Genomic DNA, 18,312 nt, shown 5'->3' with positions numbered 1-18,312 from the left:
CGTGAAGGGTGAAACATAATTATGAACTAGTGCCGATTGGGGGGGGGGGGGGATTTTTTTGATTGCATCAGACTCAACCAAAAAGTACATGAACTTTGACAAGATAAGTTTGCGGTAGCACCATGTGAATAAATCTCTTTTGTCAGTGTGTGTGGTTCTGAAAAGAACCGGAGGGACTCAACGTTTCGAACAGTATGCAATGCCCGTCGTCAGGAGAATGAGGGATTCCAACGATGATGCGATGTTATAAGGATGGGTGCGATGAACTTTATTTCACGGATGTAAAAAATGAACTTTATTTTCACATAAACTTTACTTCACGGATGTAAAAAAATTCCCATATGCACCAAAGATAAATACCCTCACTTCACTAAAAACCGGGCGAAATACTCAAAACCCTGCACAGGTGATCACTTTCTGATCAATTTTTGGGGAGTTGACCAATGACGTTTGGGTGATTTTTCCCTCCAAAATTATCCCGACCAAAGCCCATCACCATTTGGAAGAAGTGATCCCTCTACTGCAAAAGAGCGATTTCCAGGTCCAATTTTATCCAGAATTTCACAGAAATACAAGTGCAAAGACCGGTGCAGAGCTAGAACCCTTCATTTCTACCAACAATGTAGCCGCCTCAAGTGCAGATATACGTGCCACACTTCTGGTCTGAATATACCATCTGCACAATGGGTTCTTGTTTGTCGATATAAAAGGAGATTCTGTCCCCAATGTATTCCGTCCCCGGCCGGATTTCCTGGTTTTGCCAGCGCCTGCAGGTACTGTGTCCCCCCGGACAGTTTCTCCTATTGGAAACAAAATCCCCCTCTAGGATATTGTGTCCCCTACCTCAACGGAGAATTTGCCCCCCCAGGATTCCCCATGATGGAAACTTTAAATTTCAAGTCTGTAACCCAGACACGGGGTCCTTCAGTCATCATAGTAAAAAATCGAGTCCCTTCATCAGCAAATATCATTTTGCTTTTTTTTAACGGATCGCCCCCTTTTCAATTTTGTCTAGGCCGTCAGTGTATATTTCTACCCCCAAATAATATAAAAGTCTGTGTATTTCCGACCCAAAGTCGCGCTTACGCCATGATCAGGGAACCGCGCATAGCTAGTTTAGTACGCGTTTGGCTGGAGTATTTTATTTCTCACACGCAAAAAAAATCTCTCGCAACCAACAAAATTAATACTAATGTACCGCAGTTGCAATAATTCGTTGTTAAAAAGTTGATATTCTGCCCCCCCCCCACCCCCGAATGATTTTTACGGCCGGGGGCGAAAAATACGGCCACACGCCGCATATGCATCACACGCGCCAAAAAAGTTTAAGAAACGAAAGAGCGCCCTCTATCAGCTTTTTTTTCACGAGGGAAGGGACAAGGTACCCAGGCGTCATTATCGGGACTTACATTGTAGATTGTGTGGGGTCTCAATCTACGTTTATTTTATCGTGGATTGATCAACGCAACGAACCGCACGCCGCCCACACACGTACACACGGACGTGCGGCGAAGGAAAGGGATTTTTTTGTTGCAGTTTCAACTTTCATGTCGATATCATTTGGAGCAAAAATGGCTGAGAAGGAAGAAAAAGTCGTGATTATCACTGGTGCAAATTCGTGAGTAGGGCAAAGTCATAGTAGGCCTATTCAGTAACGTAATGTGGCATGATGGTGGGGGGGGGGGGGGGGGGGGGCGGAAATTTGTCTTGCCAACGCCCCCCCCCCCCCAGTGATTAATTATTGAAAGTAATTATGTTAGTTAGTATTCCCTGTGCTCTCCCTCAACAGATTCGATTTTTGATCTTAGACTTAATAAATGTTTATAAATGTTCACATTGTCAACATGGTGTGGACATTAAAAAAAAAAATTACAACCAAAAAAAACCCTAGTCCGAGTAACTTGGACCCAACTTATCGCCTTTTTTAACATTTGGACATGGTCTGGCGATAGTAAGGTCCAAGCTAATACCGAGAGACCTAGACAACACAGTCCCAAAAACCAACATTTTCCAACAAAAAACATCAGATTTCACCTTCAAAACGGCCTCCAAATTAATACTAGATATGTCCGGTCATACTAAACAGCGTCAACACAGCGTCAACACACTCCAAAGCGTCAACACAGCGTCAACACAGCGTCAACACATCCAAAATGCATTAAAATTGACAAAAGCAGTATGTAACCCATACAGTATGGACAGAAACAAAATTTGTGCTTAAAATCAATAGGTTAAACGTCTGAAAATCGCGATTTTTAGTTCAATAAAATAGGCTCTCCGTGCCGCTCCAAAATCGGCTGCCGAACACCCGCCATGTTGCCTCAGTGGCAGCGCGGACCATACCATTATTCTCAAGGGTGATAGCGTTGTACAATAAACCAACAGAGAGGGACGCGGCCGGGGTCGCCAGTGTTAAAAATATCTGCAAAGACCAAAACATAAACACAACTCACAAAATAATGATCTACCACTCCTCCGATCCTTAGTCCTCACACAGATCTGGTATCCCTCTGTCTAGTCTGCAGCAAGGCGCCCTCTGTTGTTTATGACAAGATAATGTCATTACCTACACACCCCTACTTGAAATGGTGTAGTCCAAGCTTTGTGCGAAGTCAAGATGGCGGACAACGGCCGTGCAAGTTAAGGTCATTTTTTTCGCGTGAAAATACGATATTTTTAACAACGAAATGGAAACTCAATCCAATGGAAATTCTCTTTTATTGTATGTTTCACAATTATATGCCCTTTTTGTCAATTCAGAATGTGTTTTGGATGTGTTGACGGTGTGTTGACGCTTCTGTCATGTGTTGACGCTGTGTTGACGCTGTGTTGACGCTGTTTAGTGCGACCCGATATGTCACCTGCGGTACAAGTAGACATCTATAATTAAGATGGTTGTACTGAAGTTTACTTACGATCCGGAAAAATGTGAAATTTTCCGTTCAATTCTGAAGACCCCCTCTGCCTAGGTTGTCGTTGTTGTGCTCACGTTCAAAACTGCATGATACGCTGTGTGTACGCGTTCCCAATTGGGTAATGGTGTCTGACCTCGACCTCATGCAAATGTCGTGACGGCGCGCTTGCGCATAATGCACTGCATGCGCGGCAGATTCCCCTGCGCCGCGCCGACGACTGTTTCCTGATGTAGAGTGCTGTGTAAGTTCGCGGTACGCCTAGGAGTCGCGCTGGCTAGCCAGGCGCATGGCTGGCGCTCTACATCAGGAAACAGTCGTCGGCGCGGCGCAGGGGAATCTGCCGTGCATGCAGTGCATTATGCGCAAGCGCGCCGTCCAGACATTTGCACGAGGTCGAGGTCAGACGCCATTATCATGCAGTTTTGAACGTGAGCACAACGACAACCTAGGCAGAGGGGGTCTTCAGAATTGAATGGAAAATTTCACTTTTTTTCCGGATCGTAAGTAAACTTAAGTACAACCATCTTAATCATCTATGTCTACTTGTACCTCAGGTGACATATCTAGTAATTTGGAGGCCGTTTTGAAGGTGAAATCTGATGTGTTTTGTTGGAAAATGTTGGTTTTTGGGACTGTGTTGTCTAGGTCTCGTTATTAGCTTGGACCTTACTATCGCCAGACCATGTCCAAATGTTAAAAAAGGCGATAAGTTGGGTCCAAGTTACTCGGACTAAAAAAAACCCCACATTTTTTCTTTTTTGAGCGGCTGCAACCGTCTACCAAAATTGATGCAATATCTAAGAATTTCGGTAATCCTTATCTTTAGGACACCTCTATTTTTTACAAGTTCTGTTCAAAACTGACTTTGCAGATGACTGTGTCCAGTACCAAAGTGACTTTTGCAGGCTAAAGCAGTCGTTTTTCTTCAGATAAACTCATGTTAGTTGGAATTTTGAAAGCACTTTCAAAGAAAATGTGACTTTCCTACCTTTTTTGCAGTTTGCCATCTTGGTTTTTGAGTCTGTTTTCTGTTTGACATCGTCATCTTTTACCCCTTAATTTCCCTCATAAATCAAAGCCCTGCCCTCTTTCCACAAAATAAAACCTGCTGATATTCAAGAAGGTGTCATTTTATACCGGCTGTTCAGATGTGTCAGGAAATATCAGAATGTCACTTTTTAATGTCATTTAGTCAGCTATTTTGGTGAGTCTTTTAACCTTATATAGGAACGGGGTCCTAAAGGTAAGGATTACCAGAATTTCAGTCTCAATACCTTATTTCTCAAATGTTTAAGTCTAGACAATTTTTTGAGCTACATCATAGTTCATACATGTACAAATCTCGGTAAGTCAAACCCTTAGGGGAATGGGCTCAAATTTTGAGTTAAGCAAATAGATATCCTGCTATGCAACAACAGTCAATGGGAACAAGTTCTTACTTTAAGTTAGAAGGGTTTTTGAGTTAGCAGGTTTTGAGTTATCGAAATTTCATTTTTCTTACCAAAATATCCTAGAATTGGTGCTTTGAAACTTTATCACTTTTATAAAAAAAAGTAGATTTAGGCCTACTCACAGTAAAAAAAAAAATCATATTTCAACTAAGAACGTTTTATTTCTGTTCCTTCTGAAGTGGCATTGGCCTGAGTTTTGCTGACCGGCTATTGACTATCGACCCCACGGTGGTCCTGTGCCTAGCCTGTCGTAACCCTAGCAGGGCAGATACTGCTAAAAAGACATTACTGGCGACTCATCCAACGGCTAGGATAGACCTGGTACGACTAGACACCAGCGACATCAAGGGGATATTTGAAACTGCCAAAAATATCAAAAGAAAGTAAGTATTTTTTTCCCCCAGTATGATTTTGATGAGAAATTAATTTAAGTTTCGAGATGACATATGATTGGCACGAAAACATTCATGTGAAATTACTGTAGAACAACAATTAAAAATTGAAACCTAACTGATTCAAAGTTTGAAAGAATAAATCTGTGTGCCACCACAGTGAAGACATTCTGCATATTTAAGAAAAAGAATACATATTATAATCTATATTTTATCACAAGTTCAACTAAGAATATTATATCTTTCATTATATTTAGAATAAAGCTCTCTGGAAATATTGAAAAAGTTATTCATAGACCTTTGTCACCCATTATATTTTTATGATTTAACAGCATTCTTCCTGTGTAAACCAAAACCGCTGATTGTTTGTGAATATTTTCTCTTTTTTTCTAGATATTCCAGGATAGATTTCCTGTACCTGAATGCTGGCATAATGCCAGTCACCCATCTGAACTGGAAGCACATGTTTAAATCAATCCTCACTCCGTAAGTTCTGAAAATTTTGGACTTCGATATTATTATTCTTGTTTGTGGGGGAACAAAAATTTCATGATGACTTTGTTTCGGTAACTACAACTTCCATGCATGTATTTTGTGTTTGTATCAAAGTCTGTAAATTTTTTCAAGTAAAATAATTTGTATTGCATTTAAACATATACTGGTACCAGGACATTATCTCAGTGGTACGCAGTGGGAATAATAAAGGCTGCTGTACAGGAACAGTAGTCATAAATATGCAGGCACGGCACAAGAGGCATTAGTATCGATGTTTGACTCATGTGCCGTGGTACGTGGGTTCGAATCCTGATGGGGAACATGGTGCTTGTGCTCTTGAGCAAGGTACTTTATCATTATTGCTTCATCCCTCGGATGGGACGTAAAGCCGTACGTCCCTTGTGTTGTGTAATGTAACACTTATCGCTAAGAGAAGGGGTTTGCCCTGGTGTTTCTGGCACAGTGGCTGCAATATCCCCCGCAGCACCTTGTAACCCTTTATAAAGGTGCTACATAATGGGTCTCATATTTCTCATGAACTTCAGGGCCTGTTTTTAAAAATAGACATAATTACCAGCGCGTTGAGCACCTAATTGTTGGTAGATATGTGCGCTATATAAGACTCCAGCATTATTGAATATAACACAAGATCTTGAGGCATTCACTATTTTAAAGAACCACTGGACCCATGCAGTTCCTTGCTTAAAAGCATTTTTCATAAACAAGTTTGAACACATTGAATATTCTTATTGAAGGAAAAACTTGATAATTTTCAGTCTTTTAAAAAAAAATCGTTTGAGTGTTATCAGGAAACATGGTTCAAAAAGTGCTTCTTCTAGCTTGTTTACTTGAAAGAGGTCAAGTATTATTAGAATTAATATCTGTCATATCAGCCCAGAATAGTGATCAGAACAATTGAAACTTTTGAGGTCGTAACCTTCTGATTAGATAAGATAGTGGCAGTAGATTTACTTAAACTTCACAAAGGTCATTGAACTTTTAATACCTCTCTATTCGTCATGTTTTTGCCCGGCAGTTTTTATCGTGCAAACTGTATTTGTTGTATGTTGGAGGACAACATTTTTAACTAAGAGCAATTTCTTACTACATTTGTCTTCAAAGGTTTCATAAGACACCAAGAATGTGTGTGTTGTGCCCATTCTTGAAAATCACGCATTCTCGAGAATGTGCAACTGGATCCTTGCTCAATCTTGGCAAAAAATAACTCTTCCAGATTGAGCGCACATTCTTGAGAATGCGCGACAAGATAACGGTCTTGTCGATGCCGAGCACCGGCTGCGCTTGGCAAGTCTAGCTAAATCCTCGTTCACTGATTCTCAATAATTATACTGTTGCAACGCAAGGCGCTGAAAAGTAGAGTGGATATGATAAGTAAAGGCGTATTGATATGGGGGGGGGGGGGGGCGGGGGACCGGGAAAATATAAGAGACATAATAATACTAGTGCAAAGAATTCTGATTTTTGGGATAATAAAAGCGGGGGGGGGGGGACGTAAGAATGAAGAATGTGAAGAATGAGAATGAATACTGCGACATCCCATAGTGCTAATGCTATTTCCCATTTAAATTGCCACCAATTTATTGTTCACATCCCACCATAACGTCGCAGAGCTGGATTCTATCTAGTCAAAAGAGTAATTTTGGCAGCTTCTGGACATCGGGTTTTTTTCGTGGCACGCATATGATACATGCAGGGACTTGTAACTTGTCTAGCCTAAACAAAGCACTTCCCAGACTAGTTCCCAGTCCTCCGTTATTACAAAACTTCCCATAGTGGACAGAAAAAAGCAATAATAACAGGTTTAATTTGATTCAAATTATCGTAGTTATACGAGTACAGAAGCATAGCACATTTTCTTTCCTCTTTATATGAATTGTTTCCCTTTTAACCGCTATACAATTCATTTAACATAATTATGTCGTGCAATGATTGTTAAGATTGGGCAAAATTCATAAATTGTGCACGTGATATTCCCACCCAATCTTAAGAATGAGCGCTCATTCTTAAGAACGCGTGCTCGTTCTTAAGAATGGGCGCTCATTCTCAAGAATGCGCGCCCATTCTCGAGAATGTGCATGCGCATTCTCGAGAATGCGTGATTTTCAAGAATGGGCACAACATGTGTATTTTAACCCAAACAGAACTCAACCCATCAAACCCAAACAGCATGTTTTGTTGGAATCTGTCAGGATGGGTACAGTACCCCTAAACTAACAGTCTTTTACATTGGGTTGGCACACCTCCAGAATCAAAGTCAGAAGTATGTGTGTGTGGTTTCCCATATATGGTGTTGGAATTTGCCAGGATGGGTATGGTTCCTAGTAATTCATGCTACGGAGTTAGGGTTTTAATGAAAACAAATTATTACCCCTTGCTCATCGGTTAAAAAAACGATCAAAGAATATCTCAGCACCCTGGAAAGTTTCCAGCTATTAAAACTGCAGAAAGCAGTCATGCACATTGAAATTAATTTTTTTTGTTTTGAACATGACCATATTGTTGATTGGAATGATTACTTGTTAAATTCTTATAAAGTAGTACAAAGTACCATACTTGTAACCTAATTCATGCACATTGCTCTAGGGACATGGCTCCTTTCATCAGTAATCAATTTTTAAAAAGTAAGGCTAATTTCAAAATGAACAGCAGGCTTATCTTAAAGGGAATATACATCATTTGCTTTTGCTGTAATTTTCAGAAATGGATGGAATTGGGGGGTTGGAAATATATAGCAAATATAGTTACACTGACTTTTTTGAGGTTTTGGGTTCGAAAATGCTATAAAAACCAAGAAAAACAATCATTTTCCTGTAGTCTGGTTCCCTGACTCCATATAAGAAGAAACAGAGCAGTTTACATACATTGGGGAATTGTAAGGTCAGGGAACCAGTCTAGCTGGCTCGTACCCGTTCATAGGTTTGTAATCGATTGCAAACAAGTGCGATGGTCAATTGGGACCAGTATTTGAAAAAAAGCCAGTTTTTTTCCAACGCTGATTGGCCGATCAGCCTTGGAAATTGATACAAAAATACCACTTTTCTTGAAAATGACAGTATATCAGGTGCCCTGATTTTACAGGATGCTTTACACTGTCATTCACTAACAGTCCAGCAAGGTATTTCAAAATGATTTGGTAGTTTTATATTTTGATGTTTGCAAATGTTGTATTTTCCCTTTAACTCCCACACCCAGCATTCATGTATTCTGGACAGAGCAGAATATCCGCAACTGATTTGCGTGAACTATTTGTGAACTACTGAAAAAAGTGGATGATGTCATAGATTAGAAATTGTTTGATTTTTTTTTTTTTAAATCCTTTACAGTCTGCAGTTGATTGACATGTTGACGACAGGCGAAGGTCTCCTCAATCTCCAGGACGACACAACCAAAGACGGACTCAAATCCATTTTCTGCACAAACCTCTTTGGTCATTTTGTCCTGGTAAGCCATCTTGTCAAAATTTGATTAATTTTTAATTGCTTATCTCATTGGATTTGGATAAATTTTCTAATCTATTCTAATGGCTTGCCATCGCTCAAGAACTTTTGGATAATTCTACAGATTGTGGGTTTCTGTGGTTGAGTTAGGGTATGGGTGAACTTGTCCGTTGGTCATGGGTGTGGATCGGTGTGGGACCGGGAGGGAGGGGGAAGGACATGTCTACCCCCCCCCCCTTTAAAGTGGGAGGGGGGTATCACATTGTTTGCCCCCCACTTTTTTGTCCATGAATACAAATTGTAGCCTACATTTGATTCTATAGCTCAGAATATAGCTGATTCAATGACTCCAACCTCGAAAATAATGTTTAACTTTAAGTGATGATCTTTTGCTCAAAAAATTGGTTACATTGGTCAGAAATTGTTTCAGATTGCACCACAGAGCGTCTAGAATCCAACATTTTTAGGGTCCCTTAAGCGGGTCCAGAACCAGATGCCGTTACGGTTTTGTGCTTTGCGCTCGCATTAGTTCCAATCAAAGTATGCCCCCCCCTTCACTTTTGAAAAGCGATTGACGCCCTTGCCTTTGGTAAAACACTTTTTTCACAATTGCTTCTCACCACTAATGAATAAATGGGTTGTATTGTTTAAGTTGGCCCTGTGTTTCCATTTGAACTTTTACTCTGTATCTTTTATAATCAGGGGAAGGGATGTGTCAGAAAACCTAGACTCTGCTTCAAGTTGTTTCAACATTTCAACATCAGGCTTTTTGTCATTCATTCAATAGACATAGGCATTTGCCCGTGGTCTCCTCCTCAAATTAGGCCAAGTTCGCGCAAGGACTATAGTTGACCAATGGTTAACTAACGTTTGCCCGAACTCTGTCTAGTCAACGGTGGTTGACTACGCTAGTCCACTATTTGGAACCAGCCTACTGGGGTTGGTTGCTTCGCTGGTAACCAATAGCCGCGCGCATTCATAACGCTAGCAGAGAGCCAGGATCCAGAAGTTTTGCGATGACATTTTGACCAGCGTTTGACCAGAGACGTTCGCACGTTGCTATCAGTGCGCAGGCGTAAGGTACGTCACAAATCAACCACTAGTCGACTAATGGTCCTTGCCCGAACTTGGCCTTCGACACAGTTGGGATCACTGGCTCCGCTCCCACCACAGCCCCTCTTTCCAATGCTGCTGCTTTCATGTCAGTGGTGTCACATCCTGGCCATTCTCGGAAGTTGTCCACGCAGCGCATCGTTGTCCATCACCAATTTAATTTACAGCTCATTACGTTGCTGAATGGCAGTATTAAAACTTGCACCTTCCTGATAAAAAAATTCCACCACACTAGAAATTTTGTCAACTTTTGCAATTCTCACAATTGTGAAATAATATTTTGTACTCGTTTATTTTCATATCCAGTAATCCTTTGGTTGGTGTTTCTCTTTTCATAAAATGTCTTCAGATACAAGAGTTGGAGGACCTCTTATGCCAGTCACAAAGTCGTATCATATGGACGTCATCTAGCAATGCTGACAAGATGCATTTTAGCCTCCAAGATATACAGCATAAACATGGGTAGGAAAGAGATCCCATTAGGCCAAAAAAAAAAAAGTCTCCGGTTTCTGGTATGCGCGCGCGTCGCCGTAGCCATGCGCGTCGGCAAAATGAAAAAGTTTTTTTTTAATGAAAGATGATGTCCCAAAACCGCCAAACTCACTGGTTTGACTGGAATACTGCTGCTGCACAATTTTAACGTGTTTTTAGATTGGGTTATGGTCGAGAATAAGCTTTATGTGGCCTCTCTGGACTCCCATATATTTGCACTAAGTTTAGTCGGGCACCATTTGCAGTCATCAGCCGACATTTGAAGCCCCCCCCCCCAAAAAAAAAACAGGTAAAAAAAAAGAAAAAGCGGCGTCGCCGCACCACTTTTGGGGCAAGCTCCATACCAGAAACCGGAGACTTTTTTTTTTGGCCTTAGAGTCATTACAAAAAAATCCATAATGTCCCTCATTGCGGCCTGGAATGCGCCCAATTGGGCTACAAAACGCATTTTTTTTACGAAATGATATTAATTGGAAAGAGCATGTTAAAAGTAGGATATACGTCTACACAACTATCCTTTCAAAATATTGGGTGTTTTTATATTATTCTTGCGAGAATCACGCGAGAACGAATTTCGGGGGACAAAATGTTGACTCTCAAAAATCGAACTGTTGAGTGCTAGTTGTGAATCCTGCCGCACAGTGGTTCGCATTCTGCGGACGTGTAAGAAACAACATTTGTGTATTGATGCTGTGTGTATTATGTGACCACATAATGTGTACAGTACATTGAAGAGACACGGCTTGAAATACGTATGCGTACGCCACAAAATGTCCGTCTGATGTAAATAACCAGGTTTTTATTTTTTTCTTCTCTTCTTGAAAACGGTAAGACATTAGGTTTGTTTCCTTTTCAACCAGACCTTTGAAATAGGATAAGTAAACAATTCAAAACATGAACTTTTTCGGGGATTTCAGGCTGGAATGCCCCTTTAATCAACTTGTAACATTTGACATGGTGGTTGTTGAAATAAAAATGAGAACCAGGCCTGGAGAGTGCTCATCTCAGCTTGCATGTGGTATAAACATGAATAAATATTTATGTACGGCCTATACTTGTTCCTCCCAGCACTCAGGGATATAGTTCATCAAAATACGCCATGGACATTCTGAACATTGCACTGAATGAGAAGTACAACAACCGGGGGGTCTTCAGTCACCTGATCTCACCGGGCGTCGTGGCAACCAACATCACCAGCACATTCTTCCCATCCTGGATGTGGTCGGTCTTGTACCCTGTGTTCCTGCTGGTAAGTGGAAAGTGACGTCATGGCACCTGTTCATTTTCCTACATATTTCCATTTTCAGATTTGATGAATTTGACCATAAAGATGGGACCTGTTGATCATTTATTGTTCAACTGGATATGGCAATTGATGGACTTGATACAATTTTGATTGAAGCTTTCAGTTTGGGTATTTTTTATTTGTCTTTGTTTTCTTATTTCATCTAGGTTCGAGTTTTTGCTCCAAGGTTTGTGATTGAGCCCAGTATAGGAGCCGAATCTATGGTAAGAAGTTACCCAAAACATGAGCTTTCTCTTTGTTGGCAAGATGCCATCATATTTAAATTGATTATGGCAAGAGATTCTTTGTACTATTGAAGTAAAATAATGTTAGGCCATTATTTTTTTTTATCTAATTAATTTAAAAATATGAACAGAATTCTGTCCATATTTTTTAATTTAAAAATGTACAAATATGAACAGAATTCTGTTCATCTTTTTAATTCAATTAAATTTTAAAAAAATGTATAATTATACATATAAGCTTTTTTCTATTCTCCCACAAATTTAGACTTTCAATACAAATGTTGACGTTTTGCATTTCAACTTTGAAACTGCAGTCACATACTCTTATTTATGTCATTTTCTTCTGAATATATTTCATTTTTAGGTGTGGGTGTATGGGGAAGACAGAATCAGTGTCCGATCTGATCGGAAATACACCAGCTACAGCTCTGCCATTGGCAACAGTTACATCGTACCGGAAGAGGTAAATAACAGCTGTTTCAACTCAAGCTGTAACTAAACCCTCATAATTCTCAAATCTGTCAAATCCTGAAGAGATGCTGGTACACGTGTACTGTTATGATGCTAGAAATTATGTGCGACTGTAGTACACAGAATTTTGAATCTACGCATTATGGTTTGGGTTGAAAAGATTTGAGGGTAGCTATTTTTCTTTAATTTACAGAAATGGATTGATAACTTGATAACTGTTTGTAACAGTTATCTTAGCTGCAAAATTACAATTATATCAATACAAAATACATTTTAACCCAACCAAAAATATGATAAAAATTTAACAGTATGTATAGCAACTTACTAGCTATTACAGTTTATCAGAAAGGCAGTAGTGATTTTCATGGAATTTGAAGAGGCTTTGCAAGTTTAAAATACATGAATGACTTGTTGAGATTGAGAAAATGCCTGTTCAATTGAACAAATTTAAGGCATCTCAAATTTGAAAGGTCTTGTTAAAAAAAAAAATTTGAAAGAGATTTCAGGATTTGACTAAGCAATTTGTGCATTTTTATTTCAGATTGAATATGAACCCAAAGAACCAATGATGCTGTACAACCAGTTGGACAAGCTGCACAAGATGTTTCAGGACAAGTATAATACAAGCAGCAACACTGGCGAACAATGAGGGCGTATCAGCTCTCAAAACAGCTTTGTGGATATTCTTGGTGCTCAGTGTTCTACCTCGTAGAGGGCACTATTTACTCCTACTGTAAAAGCGACAACTTGATGATTGTCCCTGGCAGATATAAAGGCAATACACAACATTTGCAAACATCAAGAAACACAAAACTGCCAAATTTTATGAAATACATTACTTGACAGTAAGTGAATAATAGTCTCAAGCATCCTGTGAAATCAGGGGGTCTGGTGTGATGTCATTTTCAAGAAAAGTGAATTTTTTAAATCAATTTCCAATGATGGTCAGCCGACCAGCCGACCCTCGTTGAAAAATACTGCCCCCAGTTAACCAAATTTAGTTAGTCCACATTTTGTTTGCAGTCGGTTACAAATGCAAGCCAGCTAGTCTGGTTCCCTGACCTGACAATTCCACGATGTCTGTAAATTGCTCCGTTTCTTCTGAAATAGGGTCAGGGAACCAAACTACAAGAACAACATTTTTTTCTTGGTTTCCCTAGCATCTATGACCCAAAACTTTAAACAGGTCAGGGTAACAATATTTGAATATAAAAAACTAACCCCGAAATCCATCCATTTCTTACAAAAATTACAGCACAAGCAAATGTTGTATACTCCCTTTAAACTGAATGAAGGAATTAAGCCAAAATATTGTTTACTCTTTGTGAGTGAAAGAAAAATTGGGTTAACACACATTGACCTTGTGATAAGTTGATTTTGCAGATTATCAGTTTAAGTTGCAATGCAAAAACTCTTGGTTTTGCACTTTTAATATCTTTAAAAAAATGAATACGTGTATAATTTATCAGAGTTTTTATTTTGTCAGATTGGTTATATTTTGAATGAGGTAATTCCACCCAATTGTCTCTGATATCATTGTGGTGCCAAACATGACATTTTGTATTCTAGGATGTCGGCACAGAAGAGGTATCGATTTGTGCACAAAAACCTGGGGTTTGTTAGCAGAGCTCATGCGATCAAGTATTGACCCAAGCATTGTCAAGGCTGTTGGAAATGCATAAATGTAATATTTTTGGAGAATTCTTCACAGGAATATAAAAGCTAAAAAGACATGTATATAATATGAAAGAATGTTATATTCTTCGTAAAAAAAAATTATAAAACAAAATTGTGTGTGAATTACCTTATTCGGATGATGAAAGTATTAAAACTGTAGAGACACTGACACCTGTAAATTAACAATTTCATAAAAATTAATGTTTTATCTGAATGTTTGCCAACCATGTTTATTGTGTTAACTTCCGACAGTTGTTTCAACCATTTTATTGGAAAATTTACCAATGTATTACAAATGTATAAGATATGGACATGTGTGTACTGTGTACAAAAACATGTATATTTTTATGCAGTTAAACAAAATCTGTACTGTTATTTGTGCAATGTTAATGGTTATACAATGTGTATTACAATTGAAGGGATGATATGTAAAGGTAGTTATATTCAAATTTTAATCAAATTATTTAATTGTACAAAATGTAGTGATTGAACATTGCAGTGATTGTAACCAAATTTTTAGGGCACTCTTTAAATTGCGTTAATCAAATTTCCAATGAGGAAAAACCGAAGTTTGTATGATTAATGGTATATCACATGTGCAGTGGCACGAAGGTCATTATTCCAAAACTTCCCATTTGTTACACAAGTCTGACAATCCCAAAGATATTTTAAATAAATTGTTGAACTTGATGTTTTTACTTGACTGTAAATGCTGAATTTATTCAACTTTAAAATTGTTAATAAATTGAGAGAAAAAATGCTTCAGTTTTATGACATTTTTCGAATTGGACTTCTGGTTGAACTTGTGTGTCGAGTACCAAATTATATTAAACACATACGTGAAAACTGCTAACGTTCACAGAAATATAAACTGGTTAATGTGTACTGAGCATAGTAACTAACAAAAAAATGTAAACCGATTTTAAGTATGTAATTTTCTGCCCTTTGGGCACATTTTTTTTTACAAATCAAAAACCTATGAGAAATTTATGATCTCGCAAATGTGCAGTTCGAGAAGCTGTCATTGATTCAACTAAACTTTTGATGCTTTGCATCTAAATAAACTAGTATAACATTCACTGCAGTAACTGCAATGTTGCATCAAATCAAGGCTTTTGTAAGACCTTTATATACAAATACAAGTACATGTATGTGTATAATTAGAGGGAATGAAGATATCTTTCTCTCCTTTTTTAGAAAGGTTTCTTAAATTCAAATGTTCTTGGACTGTCTTTATGAAGCAAGTCCACCTTCCCAGCAACTTTCTTGCAGCCAGAGGATGAGAATATGGGCCAGTCTTCAGGGTAGTATGTCAGCTGATCGGCCACCCACTCCAATCGTTCCTCAGTCGCCGTCATGTTCTTGTGCTCCAGTCTACGTTTAGCACACTGCTTGATGTGGTATCTCTCCAGCGGCAGAAAGGGAATACGGACGTAGTCCTCTGGAGGAAGCCAGGCCTGGAATGAGTCTTGCTTGTTCAGGTTTGCTATGAGGTGCCTCCAGGGTTCCTGCCAGTTTGGTTGCTGAGTGGCGAGGCTGTTCCGAGTGTGACGTCGTCTCATATTGGCGACGAGGAATTCAAGGATAGCTTTTGAACCAGTCCTGGTTATTATGATGAAGATTTCAGTTCCTGTCTTTGATTGTGATGGGTATTTGGAGTTGATTCTTGACAAGGCTTGACCAAGTGCTTGTGTAAGGTCAGGGGGAGTGTCATCTCGTAGGTCATCAAAGATGAAAAATGAAAAACAGCAAGTGTCTGGTTTCCCTTCCTTGGAACCATTCAGCCAGTCTTCAATGGCATCGATGAACATCTCTTTAGACCTCTCTCTCTCTTCCCTCATGAACACATCGGAACTGAACAGATGGATGCATGAGTCTCTCTCAGGCCTTTTTAAGACACTTTCCGTGATGATGTTGGCTGTGTGGGTCTTGCCAACCCCAGAGCTCCCATGGAAGAACATTACAAGGGGCTTGCTTCCGTCTTGAAATTTGCCACCTCTAAGGGCATCAAGAATCAGATGAGATGCAACAGGCTGGCCAATCAGACCCTTTTCAAGTTCATGTCTTACATCAGTGATGTTTATGCTTGGGCACAAACTGCTGGAAGCAAACATGGATGCCAGGCTACTAGGAGCTCCAAAAAACCAAACCAGGAGTACCCCAAACAGCAAAACTAGGAGAAACAAAGGAATGACGTAGCAGTAGCAGGAAGCTAGGAATCCTCGAGACACGGTCTCCTCCGGATGGTCTTGTTCCAGGATGCCTTGGTAGCGATCAGAGCCTGCAAGGTTCCTACCAAGCCTGCTAGGACCATCTCTTGGCAGTTGAAGGTCCTTCCGGCCCTTGGGGTGGTGTCGTTGACGCACTTGTGTGTCTGGTGACCCTGCTGATCTCCTACTATCACCCTGGTCCTGGGGAGATCTGCTTCCACCACTAAGATTCCTCATCTGTGATGTCTTAGTCCCTGGCGAAGCTCTCGTCTCTTTTCCTCTACCATCCCTTGGTGACTCACTCCCAGCTGGCAAGCTTTGTGTTGCTCCATGCTTCCTAGGACTCGGAGAACCATCAGGCCCATGCTTGGTTTTATCAGGAGACCCAAAGCTCAGGCTGGGACTAAATGGGGATCCCTTGGGGGCATTTGGTGGTAGTGTGTAGCAGAGGGTGTTCTGGAGGCAAATTGTTCTGTGTCCTGATGGGGAGTCAAACACAACAGCTCTAGATTGCTGGTACATGCTGGTTGCACCAGGGGAAATTTGTGCTCCAACAGGTGTGATGGCCTTAGACGGGGACACCTGAATATGATGGAGTATAAAGATATAGTCACAGTAAGAAAAAAACCGTACAAACAGAAGAGCCAATATAGCCTAGGAATCTTCTGTAAAACAACAAATAAGTCATAACACAGACAAAAGTTGTGTGTACACTGGAAAATCAAACAGGTATTGGAATAAAATTTCTAATTTTTGTAAGTTCCATAACATTTTTCATTCTTGAAATATAGTTCAGAGTGTATTTATATTTTACTGCAGTTCCATGTCATGAATACACATTTCTTCCACTGGGTCAAATGATTTTTCTTTTAAAAGATACATTTTGTTCCAGAATTAAACAAAAATTTGGATGTTTCCTTAATTATTAAAAAATATATATCATTATATATCTGTATCTGTAATAGTCGGCAAAGCATCCCGGGGGAAACATCACACCAACTTGGAGAGAAGACAATGAGAAGAAATAACAGTTTTAGAGGTGGGAGGAACAGCCCAGAAGGATATTCTGGGGAAAACCCACGGAATCAGGTACATGTAGGGACTGAAAACCCAATCCACATATTCAATTGGCCCAGGTGGGATTCGAACCCAGGTCACAGCGGTGGAAGGCGAGGAAAGTACTGCTACGCCAACCTGATCTACTATTCCTATCCTACACATTTTTGACTAAAAGACTACTCCTCCAAGAAGATTATTTTTTGACCTTTTCTTTTTCAGTCCGCCACGTCAGTGCCAGACAATCCTTGGGTGGACTGTCGTGCCGAGAGGGTAACATGAGGATAGGAGACGTTGGCTGGTTTCCTTGAAGGGACTGTACAGGGGGAGGCGTGTTTCTTGTAGGGCTGGGCGCCCGAGGTAAAAACATCGCTGGATGGAGGGAGCTTGGATATAGCTGGTATGATTTGTCACTCTGTGGAATATTATTAGGAAAAACAAAGAAGATATTTCACTTTTACAAGCTTAAACACAAGTATAGCTAGCATAATTTATAATTAAAACACAAATTATTGCACCTTTTCACTGGATCAGCTATTTTACTTTAGTTATCCAAATACACAACATGTTTTTTGAAATGAACAATTTTTTTTTATCAGTATTATTACTATTGAGTATTGTTCCGACCTTGCTCTATGCTTAGGCCCTAGCCCCTGGCCCTACACAAAAGCATGCATTTATGCATGCATTACACTACATGCTGTACAGCGTGGAACCCAGACGACACATTCTAGATTTAGAACTAAGGAATCTGACTATCATGACTATTCAGGATGTTTTTCCTCTGAACTTTTTTGATCGCGTAAACACGCTTTTCACTGTCCTAATTGAAACGCAACCTCTTTAAAAAGACATACAACTTACTCTGATCAATAAATTACATTTGTGATCAGTAGTGAATGTCTTATTGCCATATAATCACAAATAATTATGAGTAAACTTACCGCGCAGTGCTCTTTCACCCATGAATGAGGTCGCAGGGAACAGTCGTACAGGCAAGGCGCTGGCGCGCGCGCCCCCCCAATCAATTACTTTTATAAGCCAGACGGCAA

The 18,312-nt window shown here is 39.8% G+C and overlaps 2 protein-coding genes across 2 annotated transcripts; one reads left to right on the top strand and one right to left on the bottom strand.

Annotated features, from left to right (window-relative positions):
* Positions 1-1,451: 1,451 nt before the first annotated feature.
* LOC119734503 (3-keto-steroid reductase/17-beta-hydroxysteroid dehydrogenase 7-like) lies at positions 1,452-13,119 on the top strand. Its single transcript, XM_038208035.1, has 9 exons — positions 1,452-1,618; positions 4,546-4,749; positions 5,152-5,244; positions 8,598-8,715; positions 10,174-10,286; positions 11,385-11,565; positions 11,769-11,825; positions 12,211-12,309; positions 12,859-13,119. The coding sequence occupies exons 1-9, from the start codon at positions 1,548-1,550 to the stop codon at positions 12,964-12,966; spliced, it is 1,044 nt and encodes a 347-aa protein (XP_038063963.1). The 5' UTR covers positions 1,452-1,547; the 3' UTR covers positions 12,967-13,119.
* A 643-nt stretch (positions 13,120-13,762) lies between these two features.
* LOC119734205 (torsin-2A-like) lies at positions 13,763-18,306 on the bottom strand. The gene is made up of 3 exons (XM_038207563.1): positions 18,205-18,306; positions 17,469-17,675; positions 13,763-16,786 (listed from the first exon to the last, which is right to left on the bottom strand). The coding sequence occupies exons 2-3, from the start codon at positions 17,628-17,630 to the stop codon at positions 15,188-15,190; spliced, it is 1,761 nt and encodes a 586-aa protein (XP_038063491.1). The 5' UTR covers positions 17,631-17,675; positions 18,205-18,306; the 3' UTR covers positions 13,763-15,187.
* Between the last annotated feature and the right edge of the window lie 6 nt (positions 18,307-18,312).

Source organism: Patiria miniata, unplaced genomic scaffold (assembly GCF_015706575.1).
Source record: "Patiria miniata isolate m_02_andy unplaced genomic scaffold, ASM1570657v1 HiC_scaffold_27, whole genome shotgun sequence".
In the NCBI taxonomy this organism is placed as follows: Eukaryota; Metazoa; Echinodermata; class Asteroidea; order Valvatida; family Asterinidae; genus Patiria; species Patiria miniata.
This window is presented reverse-complemented; position numbering and strand designations above follow the sequence as displayed.